Source organism: Scyliorhinus torazame, chromosome 12, assembly GCF_047496885.1.
Source record: "Scyliorhinus torazame isolate Kashiwa2021f chromosome 12, sScyTor2.1, whole genome shotgun sequence".
Lineage (NCBI taxonomy): Eukaryota > Metazoa > Chordata > Chondrichthyes > Carcharhiniformes > Scyliorhinidae > Scyliorhinus > Scyliorhinus torazame.
The window spans coordinates 202,550,454-202,576,227 of record NC_092718.1 but is presented as its reverse complement, the minus strand read 5'-3'; the positions used below and the strand labels follow the sequence as shown (position 1 = coordinate 202,576,227).

At 47.3% G+C, this 25,774-nt stretch overlaps 2 protein-coding genes across 8 annotated transcripts in view; both read right to left on the bottom strand.

Moving 5' to 3' along the window:
- Positions 1-25,774, bottom strand: part of cuedc1b (CUE domain containing 1b) — a 403,376-nt gene that overhangs the window by 265,882 nt on the left and 111,720 nt on the right. The window lies entirely within an intron of this gene.
- The window catches only part of LOC140386882 (HEAT repeat-containing protein 6-like), a 60,890-nt gene continuing 52,876 nt past the window's right edge, over positions 17,761-25,774 (bottom strand). For all 4 annotated transcript variants that reach the window (XM_072469711.1, XM_072469706.1, XM_072469708.1 and 1 more), the window contains 2 exons: positions 23,601-23,805; positions 17,761-20,694 (listed from right to left, as the gene is read on the bottom strand). In XM_072469711.1, the coding sequence (XP_072325812.1) occupies positions 20,138-20,694; positions 23,601-23,805 (762 nt within the window). In that variant the 3' untranslated portion in view covers positions 17,761-20,137. The remainder of the gene's footprint in view (positions 20,695-23,600; positions 23,806-25,774) is intronic.

The window sequence follows — 25,774 nt, the reverse complement described above, 5'->3', positions numbered from 1 at the left end:
AATGCGTTGAACTCGGAACTTCCGGTGGTGACCTGGTGCTAATCGGTCGCACAGAGTGGCGCCTCCTTGATGGTTTTGGCCCGGTCTGCCCAATTACTGGGGTCTTTGATCGGAGATTTATGGAACAAGTGGTGGGAACTGAATTCTCCTCCAAGGTGGAATGTCGACGGGTAACAATGACAGACAGAAACCGAATAAGGCAACGGTTCTGCGTGGCGCAGTTACAGAAGACATGGCAGAGGCGTCGCCGTCATCGTCCACCCCACTCCAGTGGAGCAACTGATGGGGTTGATTAAGGGAAGTTTCGGCAGCATCAGCTGGAGATGCAAGAAGATTGGTCAATGGCGATTGAGGGAGCGGTAGCCCCTCTTCACGGGACCATGGAGCAGATGGGGAAGAGCCTGGAGTCACAAGGTGCAACGATCCAATAGGTGGAAAGGGCGGTCAAGGACCACAGTGATTGACTTGTGGAGTTGGGAGGCAGAGGTGAAGACGTTGGGAGCGGTCTGCAAGGAGCGGAAAATAAAGGTGGACCACCAGGAGATTTGGTCCAGGCGACAGAATCTACGCAGTGTAGGCCTGTCGGAGGGGGCGGAAGGAACAAGGGCCACGTCCTATGTCTCGAAGATGTTGGCGAAGCTGATAGATGAGGGAGTCTGTGAGAAGGCCCAGGTGGTAGACCGGGCACACGATCATCAAGGCAGAGGCAGAGAGTGGGAGAACCATTGAAGGAGGTGATAGTGAGAATGTCTCGATTCCAGGTGAAGGAGCAGATCTTGAGGTCGGCAAGGACGACGAGAGACTTCTTGGGAGGGCCAGCGGATCCAAATATACCAGGATATTGGTGCCAATCTGGCCAAGCGCTGGGCTGGCTTTAACCGGGCAAAGGCGGTACTTCTTCAAAATAAGGTCCAGTTTGGGGTGCTGTAACAAGCCAAACTTTGGATGGCTTTTTAAGGGGAAGGAAGGAGTATTATTTTACGATGTCCAAAGAAGGACGTGGTTTTATTCAGGAGCATAGGTTGGAGGAGGGGTGATTGGGGGAATGTTTTTGATGTTGGGCAGAATTTACCGACCAAGCGGCCTGTGATTTTCGGTGCCAGAGGCGGCCCGCCAGGGGGATTTACCGACATTGTCATTGTCATTGCCATTGCCATTGTCAACCAGGATTTCCTGGTGACTGCACTCATCGCCAGCATTGGACCGGAATAGTCCGCTGGCATGAACAGCCAGTAGATCACGGCCCCGGGTCACTGGCCATGTGGAATTTGCGCATTCTCCCAGTGTCTGCGCGAGTTTCATCCCCACAACCCAAAGATGTGCAAGTTAAGTGGATTGGCCACGCTAAATTGCCCCTTAATTGGAAAAAACATAATTGGGTACTCATATATTTTCTTAAATATATATTTAAGAAAAGAGGATAGTGACATTGGAATTTGTGGGCTAGTGAAGCAATCTAAGGTGTTTGTGCACTTGCAAAGTTTGAATGCAGTGGTAGTGCCTCTTCAGGAGTCACACTTGCAGGTTAAAGGCCAGGTGAGGTTGAGAAAGGGGTGGGTGGGTCAGACATTCCATTCGGGATTCGATTCCAAGTCGAAAGGGGTTGCTATTTTATTTAGTAAAAGGGTGACATTTGTGATGGTCAGTGGGGTTTTGCAGGGGGCATCGGTAGTGCTCGTGAACATTTAGGTGCTAATTGGGATGATGGGGAGTTTGTTAAGCGAATGGTGGCAGACATCCTGGATCTGGACTCGCATAAATTAATGTTGGGGCAATTTTAACTGTGTGTTGGATCCTCGTTTGAGCCCAAGGACACGAGTTAGGTCAGGAATAGCAAAGGAACTGGAGTGTTTATGGACCAGATGGGGGGACTGGATCCTTGGAGGTTTAGGCAGCTGGGTGGGAGGGAGTTTTCCTCCTTGTCCCATGTATTAGGGTGTACTCCTGTGTAGATTTATCGATTCTCCCGGGGATAGTGGGGTTAAATTACAGAGTGATCATGGTTTCGGACCACATGCCGCAGTTTATGCATGTGAGGTTCAGTGTGGGCCAGGCACAGGGGTCCTCATGGAGGATGGATTTGGCGTAACTGGTGGATGAAAGGTTTTGTGGAAAGATGACTTTGGTAATTAAGAATAGAATTCAATCAGAATGGGGAGATCTCGCCCTCCACGTTTTGGGAGGCACTGAAGGTGGTGGTAGAGGGAGGTGATCTCGTACAAGGTCGAGATGGAGGTTTTTCTTGTCCCTGTTTGAGGACTTGTTTCTAGCGGGTGGGGGAAGGGGCTGTTAAGGGGAGGAAACGGGGGAAAACTGTCAAACTGTGGCGATTGTATTCTGTTTGTTCAATGATTGTTTGTTTATGTTTATGTAGGCTCTGGTATGAATAAAAATATATATATTTAAAATCAAATGCTTTGAATTTGGGCTACCCTCCGCTGAATCTCCGCTCCTATTTGCTTTATCAATAGAACCGCTTGCCATTGCGCTGAGATCTTCCAGCAAGTGGAAGGGAATAAATCGGGAAAGGATGGAGCAGAGGGTGTCCTTGTACACAGATAATCCGCTTCCTTATGTTACGGAACCAGTTTCCACTATCTGGGGAATTGGCTGGATTCTTTCACCCCACCTGCCACAAGATCGCCACCGGTGGGACCATGTAAAAGGTCCATTGACCTCGGGGGGGAATTTCCGGTCATCGGGCAGGTGCGGTCGAGAATCCTGGCCGTTACCTTTTCACCGGAGCAAACCCGGGGCGAACGTGCAAGCTCCACACAGACACACACCCAAAGCCGACAACTTTCCTACCTTTATTCGCCATCCTCTCGCAATAAATACCAACATTCCATAACCTTCCTTTTTTTTTTAAAGTAAATTTAGCACACCCAATTCATTTTTTCCAATTAAGGGACAATTTCGAGTGGCCAATCCACCTACCCTGCACATCTTTTTTGGGTTGTGGGGGCGAAACCCACGCAAACATGGGGAGAATGTGCAAACTCCACACGGACAGTGACCCAGAGCCGGGACCGAACCTGGGACCTCGGCGCCGTGAGGCTGCAGTGCTAACCACTGCGCCACCGAGCTGCCCTCCATTACCTTCCTAATTACTTGCTGTAGCTACAGGTTTAAAATATATATTTTTATTGAACATTTTTCATTATAAATAAAATAATTTAAACAATCAGTTCAAGTTACCGATGAGCCCTATCCAACTCCAGAAGGGCAAACACTTCACCAACCGCACCCCCCCAATTGCCGAGAGAACATTTCCGGGAAGTACTCAGTTGGCCTCGAGTCCTCCACTCCCTTCGGCAGCCACACAATCCTGAGATTTGATCGCCTCTGCTTGTTCTCCAAGTGTTCACTTTTGCCTTCAGGCCCTTGTTGCTCTCTGCCACGAGCAGTATCTCTGCTTCCAGCGAGACGAGCTGCCACGGAGGCTGTGACAAGGCCTCCTCCATGCCCATCAATGTCCGGCTTTGCTCCTTCACAGCTTTCAAAGTCACACCCCAGCTGCTCTCGGATCGGGCCCAATGCCTCCTCAACGGTGCCGTTGAAAGACTCCTTCAACTCTTTTACTTGCCGATCAAACTGCCTGTCCATCTGCTTCCCGAACCTCTCTAGCACGTGCGCCATCACCACAGCGAGCATATCTAATGCAATGGGCGCGGCCACCTCCTCCATCTTCTCTCCCTCAGATTCCCTTGTCGGGTTAACCAGCCCGAGGTTTCTTTCCAGTGGGGTTTTCACTGAGACTTTCAACGTATCTCCGGTGACTAACCGTTACCCAGTTTGGCCAGCTGGGTTTAAACACATACCCACCCCCCGCCGAAAAATAGGCAAAAGGGATCAAAAAACAAGGACCCCGGCGGAAGCTACCTTTCATGTGGCTTACTCTTATATGATGTCACCCGAAGTCCAGAGGCATCACTCCTGGGCTGAAGAATCCATTCCTCACAGTTCTACAAATTCAAATAAATTGTTTGCTGTTCTCATCCGGTATTCTCACAAATGTTGTTGTCAGGTCCGGTACCCGAACAAGATGTCTTGTTGATAGGTCAGGAAGGAAGTTCATTCCCAAACCCAGGGGTGTCATTGTCTGTGATGGGTTTTGAACACTTGCTGTCTCCACTCAATGGGGTTGGAATGCGAAATGTACAGTGACATAAGCTTGTGTCCGACGTCTTGCTGTGAATTAAATTTCAATAAAGTCTGTCATTTCAAGTCCAAGGATTAAAAATTAATATTTGATATAAGTAAGCAAGCAGGGGGGTTGCGCAATGAAGCCAGGCCTGTCAGCCCCGGATGCAGCCACTGGGACTGGCGAGTACTGAGGCAGGCTGAATAAGAGGCCTGCCTCACTTCTCTGGCAATTTATACCAATTGTTTTGTTCAATTTTAGGCCTTCTGGGCCTCACCCTTCACATCCCTGCAACCCACCGCCCAAGCCCCCGGGCCCATATAGCCAACTCATGCCAACCCACGCTTTCCACCCACCCCTTGGGCCACTTATTGCCCCTAACCAACTTAGTGCCCACTCATGTCAATCCATGCATCACACTTACCACCCTTTGCAGTACACTCACCATGCCAACTCTCCCAGTATCCCCAATGGGAAGACCTCAGGAGTCATGCTGAGATTTTTCCCCACCCCAAGTATCTATTTCAGACTTCGCTATAGAAAAAAACACTAATTCATGGAAGCCCATTCAATGCATTTAAATCCCTTTAAATATGTAATCCCTTATTAAACCACACATCTGTATTCATGATCTCACATTATAGACAATTAATCCTTTAAAAACCTTTTGGAGCGGTCAATCATACAGTAACTTCTAGCCCTCCACTGTGACAGATTATCATAGAATTTACAGGGCAGAAGGAGGCCATTCGGCCCATCGAGTCTGTGCCGGCTCTTGGAAAGAGCACCCTACCCAAAGTCAACACCTCCACCCTATCCCCATAACCCAGTAACCGTACCCAACACGAAGGGCAATTTATCATGGCCAATCCACCTAACCTGCACATCTTTGGACTGTGGGAGGAAACCGGAGCACCCGGAGGAAAGCCACGCAGGAGGATGTGCAGACTCCGCACAGACAGTGACGCAAGCCGGAATCGAACCTGGGACCCTGGAGCTGTGAAGCAATTGTGCTATCCACAATGCTACCGTGCTGTGATGGAAAGCAGTCAAGCAGTAATAATACTATAATGGAAGCACTTGGGTTTATATCAACAAAGAGCTTTTGAAATTGCAAGCACAGATTTTTTTTCAACTCAGACACAGGCAGCCTGTTTTTTATCAATTTTTAAGGAACAAGCTATTTAAATAACTTGACAATTTTACGGTTCTACAGAGCTCATCTGCCCTATGAGCATTTACACCACCTGTAAAAATTCGTAACATTCACTGTGTGAGTCACGACTCATGCCTATTCCCCCCTCCATCTCCCCCTTCACTGCCAGCGAAATGTGATCCATCAGAAATGGGGCAGGAATTCCAAATGCAGGTCCAAACAGCCATTTTTTAAGGTCCCCAGAGTCTCTACAAACTAGCTAAAATCAAGCCTAAATGAGGGCCTTATCTGCCTGTTCAAGTGGATATTAAAAATCTAAAGATGATTTCAAGAAGAATTGGAACAGTTCCTGGTCTCTGAGCCAGTACCGACAAAATTGTAGCTCAATTTGCCATTCAAGTCAGTGATGGTTGTGGGATCTTACTGTGTGGTCATCGTCGCAGCAACTGTGACTATAAACCCAAGTGATCCATGTAAAGTGCTTTGGGATGGCCCAAGAAGGATCGGGTGATAATTAAATGCAAGTTTTTTTTGCCTTAATCTGAGATCTGAGCTAGTGTGTTGCCATTTTATACTTCACTTTGTTAATAAATGTGCTGGCGGTATTCGATATCTTTGATGCCGTGCATGCTACATGGTGGGGCACTGCGCACCCCCACTGCTGCAGGACAATGCACAGCCTTAACAACATCATATCATTTCAGTTTCCCATTAACCTTATTGAGAAACATTGTGCAACCACAAATAAAAGCTCACACAAGGACAATTTCAAAGCTGGTAAAATAAGCAAAAATGAGCGCAATTTATTGCCTTCACTCTACTTTGTCTCACTGATTAGATAAGATACGTTCCTAAGGTCAATTAAAGGCATTTCTACTAGGACCCTCATTGCCAATCAACTAATCTCGTTTCAATTGATTTCTTCCCTAGCTTTTTAAAAAAATAAGTGTCCTGGCTTTTCTTCCCCGTCTTCTCGTGGCATTGACTCCTCACTACCAGCTCCCCACCCCAAGTGACGTTCTTCATATGCGAGGCCGGGTGCTCCCTGTGGAGCTTGAATTCACGCTAACCTGCTCACAAGCAATGTCCAGTGAGAGTCACTAGGTTGTTTTTAATTTAGAGTGCCCAATTCATTTTTTTCCAATTAAAGGGCAATTTAGAACATAGAACATAGAAAATACAGCACAGAACAGGCCCTTCGGCCCATGATGTTGTGCCGAACCTTTGTCCTAGATTGATCATAGATTATCATTGAATTTACAGTGCAGAAGGAGGCCATTCGGCCCCGAGTCTGCACAGGCTCTTGGAAAGAGCACCCGACCCAAACTCAACACCTCCACCCAACACCAAGGGCAATTTTCGACACTAAGGGCAATTTATCATGGCCAATCCACCTGCACATCTTTGGACTGTGGGAGGAAACCGGAGCACCCGGAGGAAACCCACGCAGACACGGGGAGGACGTGCAGACTCCGCACAGACAGTGACCCAAGCCGGAATCGAACCTGGGACCCTGGAGCTGTGAAGCAATTGTGCTATCCACAATGCTACCGTGCTGCCCTTAAGAACAAATAAATCTACACTATATAATTTTACCGTAATCCATGTACCTATCCAATAGCTGCTTCCACAGGCAGTGGTTGAGTCGGAAACATTAGGGACCTTCATTTAGCGTGGCCAATCCACCTACCCTGCACATAGAACACAGAAAATACAGAGGGCAGCACGGTGGCGCAGTGGGTTAGCCCTGCTGCCTCACGGCACCGAGGTCCTAGGTTCGATCCTGGCTCTGGGTCACTGTCCGTGTGGAGTTTGCACATTCTCCCCGTGTTTGCCTGGGTTTCGCCCCCACAACCCAAAAGATGTGCAGGCGAGGTGGATTGGCCACGCTAAATTGCCCCTTAATTGGAAAAAATGAATTGGGTAGTCTAAATTTTTTTTTTTTAAAGAAAAAAAACCATAGTACAGTGCAGGAGGAGGCCATTCGGCCCATCAAGTCTGCACCTACCCACTTAAGCCCTCGCTTCCACCCTATCCCCGTAACCCAATAACCCCTCCTAACCCTTTTGGTCACGAAGGGCAATTTATCATGGCTAATCCACCTAACCTGTACATCTATGGACTGTGGGAGGAAACCGGAGCACCCGGAGGAAACCCACGCAAACACCGGGGAGCAAGTGCAGACTCCGCAGACAGTGACCCAGCAGGGAATCGAACCTGGGACCCTGGTGCTGTGAAGCCACAGTGCTATCCACTTGTGCTACCATGCTGCTCTAATCTTTGGGTTGTGGGGGTGAAACCCACGCAAACACGGGGAGAATGTGCAGACTCCACATGGTCAGTGACTGAGGGCCGGGATCGAACCAGGGACCTGGCCGCCGTGAGGCAGCACTGCTAACCACTGCGACACCGTGCTGCCCAAGAGTCACTAGTTAACAAGATTACCTAGATAAGCAAATCAAGAGAGATGAAAAGGTAGCTAAACTTTGATGTTTTATTTTGTGTGTTGACGAGGTGATCAAGGTTCATATTGGAGAATGGGCCACCCTCCATTTTGAGCACCAGGTTCCAATATCAAGCAGTCCCGCGCACACTCAAATGCAGAGTTAGGATCATAGAACCTACAGTGCAGAAGGAGGCCATTCGGCCCATCGAGTCTGCACCGGCTCTTGGAAAGAGCACCCTACCCAAGCCCACACCTCCATCCCATCCCCATAACCCAGTAACCTCACCCAACCCAACACTAAGGGCAATTTATCATGGCCAATCCACCTAACCTGCACATCTTTGGACCGTGGGAGGAAACCAGAGCACCCGGAGGGAACCCACGCAGACACAGGGAGAACGTGCAAACTCCACAGTGACCCAAGCCGGGAATCGAACCTGGGACCCTGGAGCTGTGAAGCAACAGTTCTACCCACTGTGCTACCGTGCTGCCCCAAGTTATGCTCCATTTCACTGTCTCCAGAGTAAACAGGGAGAAACTCTTCCCCTTCGTAAATGGATCTAGAACGAGAGGGCACAGATTCAAAGTGATTTGAAAAAGAAGTAAATGTGATGTGAGAAAAAGCATTTTATGGGTTGGGCCTGGTGCTCACTGCCTGGAAATGTGGTGGAAGCAGGTTCAATCGAGGCATTCAAGAGGGCGTTAGGTGATTACTTGAATAGGAACAATGTGCGGGGTTATGGGGAAGAGGCAGCAGAGTGGCACTAAGTCAGGATGCTCATTTGGTGAGCCGGTGCAGACACAATGGGCCGAACAGCCTCCTTCTCATAGAATCATAGAATTTACAGTGCAGAAGGAGACCATTCAGCCCATCGAGTGTGCACCGGCCCTTGGAAAGAGCACCCTACTTAAGTCCCACGCCTCCACCCTTTATCCCGGTAACCCAGTAACCCCACCTAACCATTTTGGACACTAAGGGGAATTTCGAATGGCCAATCCACCTCACCTGCACATCTTTGGACTGTGGGAGGAAACCGGAGCACCCGGAGGAAACCCATGCAGAGGGAGAATGTGCAGACTCCACACAGACAGTGACCCAAGCCGGGAATCGAACCTGGGATCCTGGAGCTGTGAAGCAACTGTGCTAACCACTATGCTACCGTGCTGCCCCTAACACTTGCAGCATAACACTTCTGTGATTCAAACTTAGAACAGTCCCCAACTGTCATATTATTTCTTAATCCCGAAAATCCAGGAGGCTGGGGAGACCCTTAGAACCAACACACCGAGGAAAATGTTCCATTAATCTGCCTCAAATTCATGCCTGGGTTCTTTTTTTTTTTTTAATTTAGAATACCCAATTCATTTTTTCAATCCAGGGACAATTTAGCTCATCTACCTTGCACATCTTTGGGTTGTGGGGGCGAAACCCACGCAAACACGGGGAGAATGTGCAAACTCCACACGGACAGTGACCCAGAGCCGGGATTGAACCTGGGACCTCAGCGCCGTGAGACTGCAGTGCTAATCCACTGCGCCACCGTGCTACCCTTATGCCTGGGTTCTAAAGGTAACCAAAGCCCAGGGCGGAATTTTGCCCATAGGCTTCACGACCCGAGACTCAGGTTGAAAATGGGTTAGAAGCCTACACAGTTTGGAAAGTATTTTCTCCAAATTGACCAGCTAATAGCCAGAGGGCTGGATGAAGCTGGGGAATTGGCATGCCCACCGGTGGCATGAAATGCCACAACCAACAATCTCTGTTACTGCCCCAGTAGAAAATCTAATGCCCCCCACTCCCATTTCTAATGCACTCCACAAACACGTGCTTTACAATGTTAAAGAAAGCTTCAGAAAGCAGAGCGGAGAAATCTCATTGAAAGGGCCGAGAACAATGGCTAAAACCCGCACCAATAATTCTAAGATATGAGCAATTTGATCTGATGCCAGTTCTTATATTTTGCCTTCAGCCCTTTGGAGGTCTGAAGAGGGACAGAATTAAAAAGAGAAAGAAGAAGTGTCAGCCAAACTAGGCTGCCGCGGTCAAGGCATGACCCTCACACCCGAGTCAGAAGTCCGCAGGACTGAGCAACAGATTTGTCACTTGTAACTACACGAGTCCAACAGCGCTAAAGGAGTTTGCTGCCAGTGAGTAGGTACATAACAAAGCATCGTACCGCATCGGCAGATAGTGTCCAGTTAAATGCAGAGTCAGACTTCCTCAACACAGCCGCAACAATATTCATCAGCCCCAGACTCAAAACAACTTTTTTCTTTAGAATAGAGTGGACTTTAACCAATTAGGAAATCACATTTGGAGGGCGGCACGGTGGCGCACTGCTGCCTCACGACGCTGAGGATCCGGGTTCGATCCCGGCCTCGTGTCACTGCCCGTGTGGAGTTTGCACGTTCTCCCCGTGTTTGCGTGGGTCTCAACCCCACAACCCAAAGATGTGCAGGGTAGGGGGGTTGGCCACGTTAAATTGCCCTTTAATTGGAAAAAGAAATCAGGTACTCTATATTTATTTAAAACATGGAAATCACAATTAAAATGGCCACATTTGCCAAGGAGTAAATTCTGAATCAAGTAACTCGACTTAACGCCACGTTTAGAAGTGTATTTCTACCAGCACAACATTCTTCAGAGATAGGTTTACTGCACTGAACACTTGAACCTCAAAAGCAGATTGTGGTGCAAGCGGGAATAACCAAAACCGCAACATTATTGGTCTCTTTTGGTTCATACCAAGGACTAAAATATCCCTGAGCACAAGGACAAACAAAATATTTTGCCTTCCTTTCATCGAAACATCCAAACATTGAGCAATCGAAAGGTATTAGCTTTTGGGCAAGTTTTAGCTCCTCTCCTCTCGCTCTTTCTCAAGGGGCTCAGCGCAATGACATCACCATGTGTGGTGTCAAGCCATCCAGTTTTGAGCATGCAGCCAGGTGGAAGCTGCAGTGCTACAGGATCTCTCAAGTATGGAGGGAAGGCAATCAAAGAGGGATTCCTATTCCTGATGACTAGCCAGTCACTGGTGCTGAAAATTACACTTGTGAGCATCAGCGAAGGGCAGATTAGGCTCTCGTGCGATGCCTTATACGGTTTGGTAGTCTGTCACCATTTTGAGTTTCTGGTCACCTTACTGAGGACATGCCAAAGCAAGGCTCGATGGTTTCAAGAGAGGAGTAAAAACTGCAATTCAGCATCAAATATTGCTCCAATGAAGTTCTTAGAGAAGTAACAGAACTGTGGATTAGATTCAATTTATCGATCATTAAACTGAAAACAAAAAATTTTTGGCTGGTGACAGATCTGTTGGTGTATCCACCATGGGGTATCACAATCAAGTTTCATCTTCTGTCTGTCCAACGCATCCTGTAAACACAATGCACAAGTCTAGGAACTAGGGATTCATATGTTATTTCTTCATCCCTTGCCCAGGCTAACTGAAGATGATTATCATAGAATCTACAGTGCAGAAGAAGGCCATTCGGTTCATCAAGTCTGCACCGGCCCTTCGAAAGAACATCCTACTTAAGCTAGGCCGCCACCATATCCCTGTAACCCAATAACCCCACCTAACCTTTTGGACACGAAGGGGCAATTTATCATGGCCAATCCACCCAACCTGCTCATCTTTGGACTGTGGGAGGAAACCGGAGCACCCGGAGAAAACCCACGCAGACACGGGGAGAAAGTGCAAACTCCATACAGTCACCCGAGGCCGGAATTGAACCCAGGTCCCTGGAGCTGTGAGTCAGCAGTGCTAACCACTGTGCCACCCATCACTCCACCAGTTGAGAGGGATGAATTAATGGTCAGTGGGGTGAAATGGGGAGAATACTTGTGGAATGGTTCTGTACTGGCAGCGGTAGAAATATACTGCAGTGTGCACAATGCAAGCCTTCAGGAGACGGAAGAGCATTCAAAAAGTAAACCATTTAATGGTTTACCTCTGCAAAGAAGAAATGGCACTTTTTAAGACTTCGAATAGTTCAGTTTCTCCTCTATATGTAAACCCAAGTAAGAGATCGGAACTCACTTCTGCAAAGGAGTTGCTGCTGAACCAATTATTAATTTTAAATCTGAGACTGATAGATTTTTATTAACCGAAGGCATGAAGGAATATGGGACAAAGGCAGATATGTGGAGCTAGGTTACACACCAGCCACAATCTGAATGAATTCTGAAATTGGCTCAACGGCTAACAGCCTCCTTCTGTTCCCATGCCTGAGATCTAGGACTAGGACGAAAATATCACTGTGATAGAGGTGGTCTAATGGTCCACCCAGTGGCGTTAAAAGGAAAAGCAACTTTAACTCCTTAACTCTCGCCACACTGTCAGATCATAAACAGACTCTATACGTATTACAGGGAGGCACTGTGGCAGGGATCAGCAACGCTGCCTCACAGCGCCAGGGACCTGGGTTTGAGTCCGACCTTGGGTGACCGTCTGAGTGGAGTTTGGGCATTCTCCCTGTGTGGGTTTCCTCCAGGTGCTCCGGTTTTCACCCACAGTCCAAACATGAGCAGGTTAGGTGGATTGCCCCAAGTGTCCAAAGATTAGGTGGAGTTACGGTGATAGTACGGGGGATTGGACCTCGGTAGAATGCTTTTTTGGAGGGTCAGTGCAGACTCGATGGGCCGGATGGCCTCCTTCTGCACAGTAGGGATTCTATGATTTTTCCAGTGCGTCCTTGGTCACTGGATCAAAACAAGGAAGGAAGCAGCTGCAGTATTTTTCCAAGTGGTGAATAAATAAAAGGGGGACTCGGAGATCAGAAATTTCTAGCTGGAGCAGTGAGCGTGCAACTTTCGTTTTCTCCTCATCAGCAATGGATGGTAAATCATGAGCTGTTCCCTCCTGGGAAACTCAGCTCAGTCCCATTTCCTGTCTCCAGCCTGCGCGGAATGAATCTCAGCAAGGACAACAATCAGGCACTATAATATGTCACAGTCTTCCTGGGATAGGGAGGGCAGAAGAAAAACTGATTCCCTTCTCCTGGTCACAGGACACGAGTGGAACTTGATCATTTTTATTCACTCATTCTGGGGATGTGAGCGTCACTGGCATTTGTTGTCCATCTCCAATTGCCCTGGACCCAGCGACAATGATCCACCTAAAACTAAATGGCTCGTGAGGCCATTTAAGTGTCAACCACTGTTGTGGGTCTGGAGTCACATGTTGGTCAGACTGGGTGAAGGCAGCCGATTTTCCTCCCCGAGGGCCTTTTTCATTCATGGGATGTGGGTGTCGCTGGGCTGGACCAGCATTTATTGCCCATCCCTAATTGCCCTTGAACTCAGTGGCTTGCTTGGGTTATTTCAGAGGACAGTTAAGAGTCAACCACATTGCTTTGGATCTGGAGTCATACATGGGCCAGACCAGGTACGGATGGCAGATTTCCCTCCCTAAAAGGACATTAGCTGAACCAGGTGGGTCTTCTACAACAATCGAGAACGCTTTCATGGACATCAGTTTTTTTTTTTAAATTGCGTTCCAATTTACCATCTGCCATGGTGGGATTTAAACCCACGGCCTCAAGAGCATTAACTGGGGCTCTGGATTACTAGTCCAGTGACAATATATGCCACAAGGGGGCATGGCGGCACAGTGGTTAGCACTGCTGCCACACGGTGCCGAGGAGCTGGGTTCGGTCCCGGCCCTGGGTCACTGCCCGTGTGGAGTTTGCACATTCTCCTTGTGTCTGCGTTGGTCTCACCCCCACAACCCAAAGATGCGCAGGGTAGGTGGATTGGTCACGCTAAATTGCCCCTTAATTGGAAAAAAAAATAATTGGGTACTCCAAATTCATTTTTTTTAAAAAGACGTGTGGTGGCCATGGAGTGAGTGGTCGCACATTTGGTGGCTCACGCTCGTGGCGGTTTTTTTCGGACCTTTCCCCTGGTCAACAGGCGGATGGGAGGCGGAAAAAAAGTTGCAGGAGAGTGAGTGAAAGAGATTAGCCCTCTGGTGTATGGAGCTGAGGGCCAGAAGCGGTCGAAAAAGAGGGAATCAGTCAGTTGGAGCTGGTGCGGCGCCTGCGACGCACGTGGAGATGGCGGAGGGGTAGGGAGCGGCCCTGCCGGCTCAGTGGTCGATGGACCAGCTGGTGAGCTTCCTGAATGAGAAGTTCACCCAGCAACGCAAGGAGAGTCTGGAGGACCTGGCCCGGGCGGTGGATTCGATAAAGGAGGTGGTCGACCGCATGGACCGAAGCTGGCGGCCTAGGGTCAGGCGATCCATAAGATGGAGGAGGTGGCGGGGGAACACAAGGAGCAGTTTGCCTCGATGGCAAAGGAGATGGGGCTGATGCGGGACCAGCCGAGGTGGCTCCAGGAGAAGGGTGAAGACCTGGAGAACCGGTCACGCAGGCAGAACATAAGGATCATGGAGAACGCACAGACAGTGACACAAGCCGGGAATCGAACCTGGGACCCCGAGGCTGTGAAGCAACAGTGCTAACCACTGTGCTACCGTGCCGCCCTAGACCTTCCTAAAGTGGAAGTTCAAATTTCATCAGCAATTGTACGAAAATTGGAAGCACTGGAGCTACCGGCAGACGTTGTAATCCAAGCAAATTCAGCAGCAAGAACAACAGAGTGGCAATTGAGCCATTAAAAAGACCTCAAAGTCCTGAGGGAAATTGAAACCGTCCCGAAAGAGAAATACGGTGACAAAGCAATGCAAGAAATGGACGGCTCCAGTGAATTCCTGGATATACAATGGTCAGGCATTAATCAGCACAAAATCAAAACTAGTAAATAAATACGCAGCATGGAGGGAGGTTGAATTCCATGGAGGGAGGGGCTGGTTTAGCACACTGGGCTAAATCGCTGGCTTTTAAAGCAGACCAAGGCAGGCCAGCAGCACGGTTCAATTCCCGTACCAGCCTCCCCGAACAGGCGGCGGAATGTGGCGACTAGGGGCTTTTCACAGTAACTTCATTGAAGCCTACTTGTGACAATAAGCGATTTTCATTTCATTTAATTCATTCAGTGGACCAAGCTCCAATGCCAAAGAATGGGCAACAAATTCTACGGTAAAGATTGCGTGTCAAACACCTGGCTGAAAACCCACTGCCACATCAAACAGTCAAGACTAATCAGTCTACTTTTATGTTGTAACCTTTACCCTACCAGATCCACAATGTCACAGGACACCTAAACACCCCAAGTCATGCAGAAGATGCGAGGCCCCTTTTGAACCCATGACATCTCCATGGTGTGACCATTCGTCAAAAACGCCTGAATTAAGACACAAGATCCTGGACCAACTGCAGCAATTCATAGAACTCCTAGCGCAGAAGGAGGCTATTCAGCCCATCAGTCTGCACCGATGCTCTGAAAATGCATCCTATCTAAGCCTCGTAACCCCGCCTAACCTGCACATATTTGAAAACTAAGGGGCAATTTAGCATGTCTAATCCACCTAACCTGCACTTTTTTGGACTGTGGGAGGAAACCAGAGCGCCCGGAGGAAACCCATGCAGACACAGGGAGAAGTGCAAACTCCACCTTGAGCCAATAAACCTCAAGAAAGGTCTGGCCACTATGGAAACCAGTCCTGGTGGTGAGCAGTCGCTGTCGTGGATGTGACTACCCGATAAGAGGGCAACAGCAAATCACTAGAGAAAGCTTGCACAGAGTAACAATAAAAATACCAGCAAAGGAAAGACAAAATTACACTGTCACATCGATAAAGTTCTTTGCATTCATAATGGGTGTGCGAGGGAAGTAGACGGAAGGTAACCATGGTCTCGTGCATTTCCTGGGAATAAGGATGTACAAGTCCTTCGCCCGCTTGTCTCCAGACTATAAATATCTTTGTCACTTGAACTTCATCGAACTGTACAAAGGGTTGCCTGGGAGAAGGTACCTGAAGCAGAAACCAGACGTGCATTAATAACCGGTATGGTACAAACCCAGCGTGGAGAGGACATCTATCAACACCTGAACCCAGAGGGCTGGGTGTGGTGTGTCGTTTCAGTTGACTGTTAGTTGGGATAGCTTTGTATATAGTTTGCAAACACCTATTTGGTTTAATTCTTGGTGGTGGGTGCATGGCCTATTTTCTTTTTAAATGAGATGGCAATCCTTTGGGTAGGTCCTTGGACCAGTAACAATGCAGGCCGGATTCCCAGTTACTAGTACCTTTGGAGCTGGACACCTTATCCCCCGACTTCAACACCATGGCCCCATCGGTTGTGGTTCATCACGGAGTCCCAACGTGAACGAGCCATGTTAATACCCAGATTGGGCGATACATTTTGTGCCTCAATATATTAGCGTTGCAGGACGTCCTTCCTGTTGCTGAACCAATGTTTAGCTGTGTGCTGTTAAGCGACAGTTAGTTGGAGTGTTGAGTTTCAAAATGGCAACGCTAGTGTCAAATCAATGTTGCCAGCTGACTGACATCACAATCTACCCACTCTTCATCTACCTGGCAGTCATTCCTCGTGCACACAAAAACCCTCACCAAAATGGTGCCAGTATGGCTTGCACTGGAATTGTGCGCACATGTGAGTCACGGACACCATTTTGGAGTAACATCGCACATGAATGGTGATTGGCATTGGAGCTTGGTCCACTGAATGAATGAAATGAAATGAAAATCGCTTATTGTCACAAGTAGGCTTCAATGAAGTTACTGTGAAAAGCCCCTAAGATGAGTGGTAAAGCAAAAAGTGCAGAGGATACCGGAAGTCTGCAGAAGGATTTGGATAGGTTAGGTGAATGGGCTAGGGTCTGGCAGATGGAATTCAATGTTGCCAAGTGTGAGGCTATCCATTTTGGGAGGAATAACAGCAGAATGGATTATTATTTAAACGGTAAGATGTTAAAACATGCTGCTGTGCAGAGGGACCTGGGTGTGCTGGTGCACGAGTCGCAAAAAGTTGGTGTGCAGGTGCAACAGGTGATTAAGAAGGTTAATCGAGTTTTGTCTTTCATTGCTAGAGGGATGGAGTTCAAGACTAGGGAGGTTATGCTGCAATTGTATAAGGTGTTGGTGAGGCCGCATCTGGAGTAGTGTGTTCAGTTTTGATCTCCTTACCTGAGAAAGGACATATTGACACTGGAGGGAGTGCAGAGGAGATTTACTAGGTTGACCCCAGAGTTGAGGGGATTAGATTATGATGAGAGGTTGAGTAGACTGGGACTGTACTCACTGGAGTTTAGAAGGATGCGGGGGGATCGTATTGAAACATATAAAATTATGAAGGGAATAGATAGGATAAATGCGAGCAGGTTGTTTCCACTGGTCGGGGAAAGCAGAACTAGGAGGCATAGCCTCAAAATAAGGGGAAGTAGATTTAGGACCGAGTTTAGGAGGAACTTCTTCACCCAAAGGGTTGTGAATCTCTGGAATTCCTTGCACAGTGAAGCAGATGAGGCTCCTTCTTTAAACGTTTTTAAGAAAAAGATAGATACCTTTCTAAAGAATAAAGGGATTTGGGGATATGGTGTACGGGCCGGAGAGTGGAGCTGAGTCCACAAAGATCAGTCATGATATCATTAAATGGCGGAGCAGGCTCGAGGGGCCAGATGGCCTACTCCTGTTCCTAGTTCTTATGTTCTTATGAAGCACCCAAAATACTGGACATTATGAAGCTGAATTTAGGATAGCATGGTGGCGCAGTGGTTAGTGCTGCTGCCTAAGGGCGCCGAGGTCCAAGGTTCGATCCTGGCTCTGGGTCACTGTCCGTGTGGAGTTTGCACATTCTCCCCATGTTTGCGTGGGTTTCGCCCCCACAATCCAAAATATGTTAGGTGGATTGGCCACGCTAAATTGCCCCTTAATTGGAAAAATGAATTGGGTATTCCAAATTCATTTAAAAGAAGCTGAATTTTGCAGTCATAGTGCTCCATCCAATCAGCCAGTAATGCTGGTGATGGACGGCAAGTGCACCCGCTGCTGACCATGAAGAAATAGCTCTAGTTATCTCTGCAGTGCAGCCATCCCCTTTCTCTTCGATGTATTCTCACCAACAAGCAAACAGGACATTAAAAACACTGCTTATCCTTCACTTTTAATTTAAATTTTCAGCAAAACAAATTATGAATGGATTAAGACAGAAACTAAAATATCATAAACTTTAAAAATTATTTAAAAAATGTGTAATTTATCACAGCAGAGACATTTGGCATTCCACAAACATAAAAATAGCCTTCAGGGTCAGAGAGGATGTTTAGCAGTCATTGTCAAAAATTCAGTTACACCTCATTCAACAAGGTGCAACTTTCTCAAGCATTTTTTATAGTGAGACTAAAAGCATAAGTAAGGGTGGAAGCTCTCATTAATTAACTGATTGCTTATGGATTGCACTCTGAGGGAACTCTGCAGCACACCCTCTTAAGTATAGAATCACTGATGGAAATGTTTGGATTTCTATATTATTCTGTGCGGACTCCCAAAGTTGCCATCACTTCAGTGGAGTAACGACGGCGAACTCTTGACATTTTCGCCGTTGTTGCCATCCCAAAATAAGGGTTATTGCTTAATATAATGTGACCATAACCTCATATCCATGCAGCTTTTCCCAACCAAACTGATTTTTTTTAAACATTGGGTGAATGAATGGCTGACCTGGAGATTGGGCGGCACGGTGGAGCAGTGGTTAGCACTGCTGTCTACGGCGCCGAGGACCTGGGTTCGATCCCGGCCCCGGGTCACTGTCTGCGTGGAGTTTGCACATTCTCCGTGTCTGTGCGGGTCTCACCCCCACAACCCAAAGATGTGCAGGGTAGGTGGATTGGCCACGCTAAATTGCCCCTTAATTGGAAACCAATAATAATTGGGTACTCTAAATTTATTTTTTAAAAGACGTAGGCTTTTTCCGAAGTAACATTGTCTCAAACTCTGTGTTGTGGCAAACAGCTTTGAGGCAGGAAAGAGGGAAATTTTTACAAAAACTTCATAAGGAAAACCACATTCTATCAATTCCAAAAAAATGCATTTGTTCCTCTTGGGCTGCCGCGTCAAATGAGAGGCTTGTAGATTTTGTGCAGGTGGGCGAAACGATTTATCCAGTTAGTCTCTTACAAGTCCGGCAACGGTACACCTGTGAAAAATCTTCCTGCCTCTCAGCAGCTGTAAACCCCACAAATGCTTTGAGTGGCCGCTAGGAGTCAACGGTTGGGATCGAGCAACCATTGAAAGGAACTGTCAGTGGCCTCAGCACATGCTAACACTCCCACCTTTGCAACACGAATGTTGGTTGGCGAATGGGAAATTGGGATCGGCAATCGTTCACACGTGCGGAATTAAACAGCGAAACCTTACTGTGGCTGTGGGGTTCCCGTGAGAAAATGCAAATTCCTTCGCAGAATGGAAAATCAAGTCTTTGGGAGGTCAGATGCCTCGCTGAATCCTACTTAAACGCACAGCATTCGTGACTTTAACCGGCTAATATCGGGAAATTGAGCAGAGCTGAAAATGTGCTTCGGAATAACAGCTCTGGAACAAAAGTGGAACTCCAGGGCAAACGGACTCTCTGCGTGTGCCTGGAATTCAAGGGCGATTCGCGCTCAGTTCCTTTTGTGGAATGGTCTTATTCCAACTCCCCGTGGGTCCGATCGATATCACACCAACCTCTGAGAAAGGCAATGACTCCTGCTTTCCCTGGCAATAAGATTATGTTGTTGAAGGACAGGGCAGTGGAAGTTGTGTTGCTGCTACAAGGTTTTTCAAAAAAAAGATTGCAAATAGAAATGCTTCACTGACCTACAGCCCGAGAGTAATCAGTACAGTCATTAGATACAGTGAAAATATTCCACTCCACAGCACTGCCACCCACTTGCTCTGAATATACTGCGGTGCATCTGTGGCATTTCAGTTTATTCAATATTCCACCCACACTTTTAACAAAAAATCATTTGTCAAATAGAGGATGTTAGTGTTGACGAACATTGCCCTTTCTATCTCAGGCACCCTGTGTCACCGTCAGGCACTCACTCCCACGTCAGCTTAGACACAAAGTGGCACTCCCCTGTACTCTGGTTATAACTCCAGAAGAACATCTCCTGACTGCACCAGTGTGACACTTTTCATATTCTCACACCAGCCCCTCAATTATATTAGCGGGGAATTTGGGGCAGTTCTCACTTGATCAGGGCGCATGCCCACGGGCGCCAGTTTAGAAGCGGCAAAGACTGTAGGAGCTTTGGTGCCTGTGGGAGATGGGACTTTCAACCTACCAGCCTGCACGGAATGTGATCCCAAAGTCTCAGAGGTGGAAGGGAACTGCCTGAAGCATGGAAACATTCAATTCCCAGGGCAACCCACTATCTTAAAATAATCAGCAATAAGCAAAACAGACAGAGCTGTTGAAATGTACATCAGCATAAGACATGGAGAAATGGGTCTGCTCCTTCAAACACAACTCTTCACTCCCGTGTAACACTCTGTGGTTCTGTGGATTCTGTGCAATGTTTCAAGATACCATCCAGATATTTGATAACCAGCTCTTTCTCCTCTGCAGGCACCTCCTGAAGGCCGTGGACGTGCTGAAAAGCCCTTTGCAACATCCTGACCCTATCCTGGGGGTCTGTCTGAGTTGCCGTTTCATCAGCCTCCACCCCCGATGTCAGAAAGCGCTGGACAAATGTTCGGATCAAGTCGCCTTTCTCAGAGATGGTTTTGCTGACGCAGGAGTGGTCTTCTGCAGTGATGAGATGGAGGAGATGCAACAGTGTCTGGCAGATCTGAGTCCTCAGACTGGCACAGTACTTGAACTCCAGGAAGTCCTCGGTCTCCTCGCTCTTTTCCAAGGCTAGCACCAGCGCGCACCAAATCTCACTGAACTGTTTCCTGTCCCCGTAGCGTTCACGGCTGTTTGGGATCGAAAGCGCTGTGGCCGATTTGATGCGCACTTTGAAGTTCTTGCAGGTTTTCACCACGGAGGTCAAGGCGCTGAATGCCTGTGCTGCCCAGGGAGCTGCGTCTGCAAAGAACCATCACTATGAGACACATGGGAGCTACGGCAACATGACACATCCTTATTTCACTGGGGACCCTTTGGTAAAAGATACCTCTGGGCAATCCAGAGCCTGGGCTCTGAAAACTGCAGGACTTTAAAATTAAAAGTAATAATACGAAGGCACGCTTTCAGCAAAGTCCTAAATTACTGCAACACAGTGATAGCATGTGACTCTTCAGTCACTATTCCCCATAGGTGCTGGCTCAATCATGTATCTGTGGGCAGTTGCTGACACAAATACAGTACTTGAAACGAAGGAAAATATGCGAGTATAGGAGATTCTGAAAACTACAAATCCTCTATTTTAACAGGTTGCTTTTAATTTCCTGTAGACACTGGCTGAGCATTCTAATGCCTGATTTAACTGGAGTGCAAGGAAAGCGTAATCCTATGGAGCCACAGTCCCTCAGCTGGAAACCTTATGGGGGTCCACTGACCAGCATTCCTTGCAAGTGGCAATAGGTGCTGTCATTTAGAAATGGCACTTCAGATGGGTGCACCACTAGGTGGCGCAGCTCATGTTTGTCAACTTAAGAGCAGGGAAAGAGAGCACATTTTATTTCTATAGCAAATGCCAAATCTTTCAGAAAGCACAGTGAGGTCTCACAGCGCCAGGGACCCAGTGTTCAATTCCTAGCCCTAGGTGACTGTCTGTGCGGAGTCTGCACGTTCACCCGGTGTCTGCGTGGGTTTCCTCCGGTTGCACCGGTTTCCTCCCACAGTCCAAAGATGTGCAGGTTAGGTGGGGTTATAGGGATAGGACGGGGGAGTGGGCTGCGTAGGGTTCTTTTTCAGAGGGCCTGTGCAGACTCTTTGGCCCGAATAGCCTCCTGCTGCACTGCAGGGATTCTATGAAAGCTACCAAAATTCATCACACACAATGACGGGCAGCACAGTAGCACAGCGGTTAGCACAGTTGCTTCAGAGTTCCAGTGTCCCAGGTTCGATTCCCGGCTTGGGTCACTGTCTGTGCGGGGTCTGCACATTCTCCCCGTGTCTGCGTGGGTTTCCTCCGGGTGCTCCGGTTTCCTCCCATAGTCCAAAGATGTGAAGGGTAGGTGGATTGGCCCTGATAAATTGCCCTTAGTGACCAAAAAAAGTTAGGTGGGGCTACTGGGATATGGGGAGAGAGAGAGGTTGGAGGTGTTGGGCTTAAATGGGGTGCTCTTTCCAAGGGCCACTGCAGACTCGATGGGCCGAATGGCCTCCTTCTGCACTGTAAATTCTATGAACAAATCTCAATGAAATCAGATCATTTGTCAATTCTGTAGCATTTTTTGCATAGGGCAACAGTCCACAAACAGCAATTAGATTAAAGTCAATATGATTGGTGAAAGTGGAACTGGGGACGCCACCAAATTATGGAAAGGTTACAGCACTGGGTACAGCCATGCTGCCTGCGCCGGCAGTACAAATTGGGCAGTACCTCCCTGTTCTTTGAATCATTAGCATCCATCGGAGTCAGCAGAAAAGTGGTGTTTGATAAACATCACATCTGAAGGTTGTCACCTCTGATAGTGCAGCTCACTACTGATCTGAAGTGGTCAGGTTACATCATGCACTCAAATCCTGGAGTGATGCTTGAACCCATGACTTTCTGACTCAACAGTAAGAGAGCTCCAAACTGAGCTAACATTCAGTGCAAGAGGAACATAAATGTGGCATGTAAAACATGAAATCAGTTTGGGTGAGGTGGACAAACCATTATTCCGGGGGGGAGAAGAGAGAGGAGAGAGAGAGAAAGAGGGGGGAGTTAGTAGGCAGGTACAGCGAGTGATTAGGAAGGCAAATGGAATGTTGGCATTTATTGCAAGGGGAATAGAATATAAAAGGAGGGGGGTTTTACTGCAGCTGTATAGGGCCTTGGCGGGACCATTCTGAAGTACTGTGTATAGCTTTGGCCATCATAAGTATATAATTGTGTTGGAAGTAGTTCAGCAATGGTTCACTCAATTCATTTCTGGGATGAGAGGCTTATCCTGTGAAGAAAGGTTGGACAAGTTGGGCTCATACACATTGGGGGTTTAGAAGAATGGTAGGTGATCTTATTGAAACCACTGAGGGGATTTGATAGGGTAGATACCAGGAGGATGTTTTAACTTGTAGGAGATTGTAGAACCAGGGGACATAGTTCAACAGTTAAGAGAGTTCTACTGTTTAAGATGGAGATGAGGAGAAAGTTTTACTCTTGCGGGATCATTAGTCTGCAGAACTATTCCCCAGCGAGCAGTGGAGGCTGGTTGTGGAATTTATTTAAGGCTGAGTTAGGCAGATTTTTGGCAGACAAGGGAGTCAAGGGTTATGGGGAACAGACAGGAAAGTGGAGTTGAGACCACAACCAGAATCTTATTGAATGGTACAGCAGGTTCGAGGGCTGAATGGCCTACTCCTGCTCTCGAGTCCTATGCTGCAAGTACTCATCACCCAATTTTGCATATGAAGAATGCCACTTGGGTTTTTGTTTTCTCTTCAGAGAGAGTTATTAAGATCGCGTATGAGCTGCATGAAAGGGCAGTGGAAGCAGTTTGACAGTAACTTGCAAAAAAGTAATTGGGTAAATGCTTGAAGAGAAACATTTGGAGAAAGGCAGGGGAATGGGCTTAATTGGACAGTTCTGTCAAAGAGTTGGTCCAGGCACCATTGGCCGAGTGGCCCCCTTCTGTGCTATACCATTCTATCCATGATTCGATTTGCGTCACGGCAGACAACTGGTACGTGTCTCTGCTGCAAGAGACAAACCAACCCCAGCGAGCAAATTCTACTGAAAACAACACAAGAAATTGCAGATGTAAAGAATTCAAACAGACTTAGAGCTCCATGGGTCAGGTTAATGCGCCCAGAAGCTGGGAACGGTCAGGATAAGTACATACCGAGTGGAATAGCTGGGTTTTTGAACATATTTCCCAGCGCGTAACATGCGTTCCACCGCACCTTCATGGTCGCCTCGCTCTGAACAGTGCGGATTAAGGCTTGGATTGACTCCTCAATTCCCGGCTGGAACTGTGGTTTGGAGATGTGGTGAGGCTGCAGGAAGTGCAGTAGATTTCCTAGAGCTCGCACTGCATTGCTCTTTACCTGCAATATAAATGCAGAAAGATATTCAGCTTGACTAAAACACAGTTGGGATCAGAGGGGTGGGTCGGTGCTTAGTTAGTGTGGAGACACCGATCAAAGCTCTTCACAAAAGAAAACGGAGATGGTAAGAATACTGAAGAGAAATTCGCCCTCCTGGCCATCCTCACTCATCCCTGACACCCAGTTTCACAGCAGTCTCGACAGAGACCTTGAAGCAGAGGTTAACCGCAGTCAAGCATCGGGCAATTGATTTATTCACATACACCACAAAGCCTTTGTTTTTGCAGAACTGTGGAAGATGGGCAGCAAATCACACCTCATGCAATCAGTGTAGAAATCCGCAGGCTATCGCCTCATGGCAAACCCACCTTCCCTGCCATGCACCACACAGTGATATCCTAACCCCCATAGTCACAAACATTCATCTCTTAAAAAAAACACATGGTAAAAAGCTTGTTTAGAACGGCTAAGAGCTGTACAGTGCGGAGGAACAGTAGAAAATGATGACTCACAACTCCCATTTCTGTCACATTAATTCTAAATGACCAGCACCGAAGAGACAAATGTGATCCCAATACTCAAATAGTCTCTGCAGCATCGATAGCAATCTTAAAATTTAATCTCCTGTGAAGCAGTCTGCATAGAAACCTGGAGAGACACTTTTCAAAAGAGCACAATTATTTTATTTCTGTGCACATTCCTGTCATTTTACAGATATTTATTGCAAATTGCTGCAACATTTCCTTCTGGTTACTTCAGAGATTAGATTGTTTTCACTGTGGAATCCTCAACTTTTCTCTCCCACCTCCTACAATCATAGAACAGTAGATGCAAAAGGAGGCCATTCAGGCCATCATTCCCATGCTAGCCTTTTGAAAGAGCTATCAATTTATCCCCATTCCTTCGCTGTTTCCTCGTAGCTGTAATTTGTCCGTCTCAAGTATATATTCGATCTCATTCCCTTTTCAAAGTTAAATTTTCCACATTGTATTCCATCTGCCACTTCTTTGCCCACTCTCTTAGCCTGCCCAGGTCCTTCTGCAGCCTCCCCGCTGCCTCAGCACCACCTGTCCCTCTACATATCTTTGTATCATCTGCAAACTTAGCAACAATGCCCTCAGTTCCTTCTTCCAGATTGTTAATGTATATCGTGAATAGTTGTGGTCCCAACACTGACCCGTGCGAGACACCACCAGTCAGGGTAGTGATCTCTATGTGCATGTATATAAGGGGTTAATGTGTAATCAGTAGCACCAGATGATCACTAGAGGGCCGGACCAACAGGGGTATAAAAGCAACCGCATTGTGCCTCTCTCTCTTTTGGGTGTACTGTGACCAGGACAGGAGTATAAGATTAGCTCAGAAGTTAGTGCAGTTAAGCATAGTTACTGTAGTTAGATATAGTTGACCTTATCACTAGTAACAATGTTAAAGTAAAGAACTCACGCAATTATTGTTATAGTTACTCAATAAATCTTTTGTTACTACTGGACGAGTTTGAGTCTTCTTCATCGAGATTCAGAAAACCGCATCAGCAACCAAGGTTTGAGTAACACATATTACACTCCGTAGTATATCAAAACACACAAAGAAATGTAATAAAAGATGATACAGGAGTGTAATAAAAAAGAGTCACTGGCTGCCATCCTGAAAAAGACCCCTTTATCCCCACTCTCTGCCTTCTGCCAGTCAGCACATGAAACATGTGTTTCAGCACATGTTATAAACGGGTGCCCTGAGTATCTAGACCATGTGCTCATTAAAACTGTCCATATTCAAAACATGTCTGTAATCACGAAGTAGAACATCAGAGAAACATAATGAAAAGTCAGAGATGTTCAGATGGCTACATTTGATTCCTTCGGTCACAGCTGTCTGATGGATTTCTCTGCCTGCAGAATAGTTTCTTGTTCTTTTAAAAGCAGGCATCAAACATGGACGACCTTACCATGTGACTGAGAACCAGTCC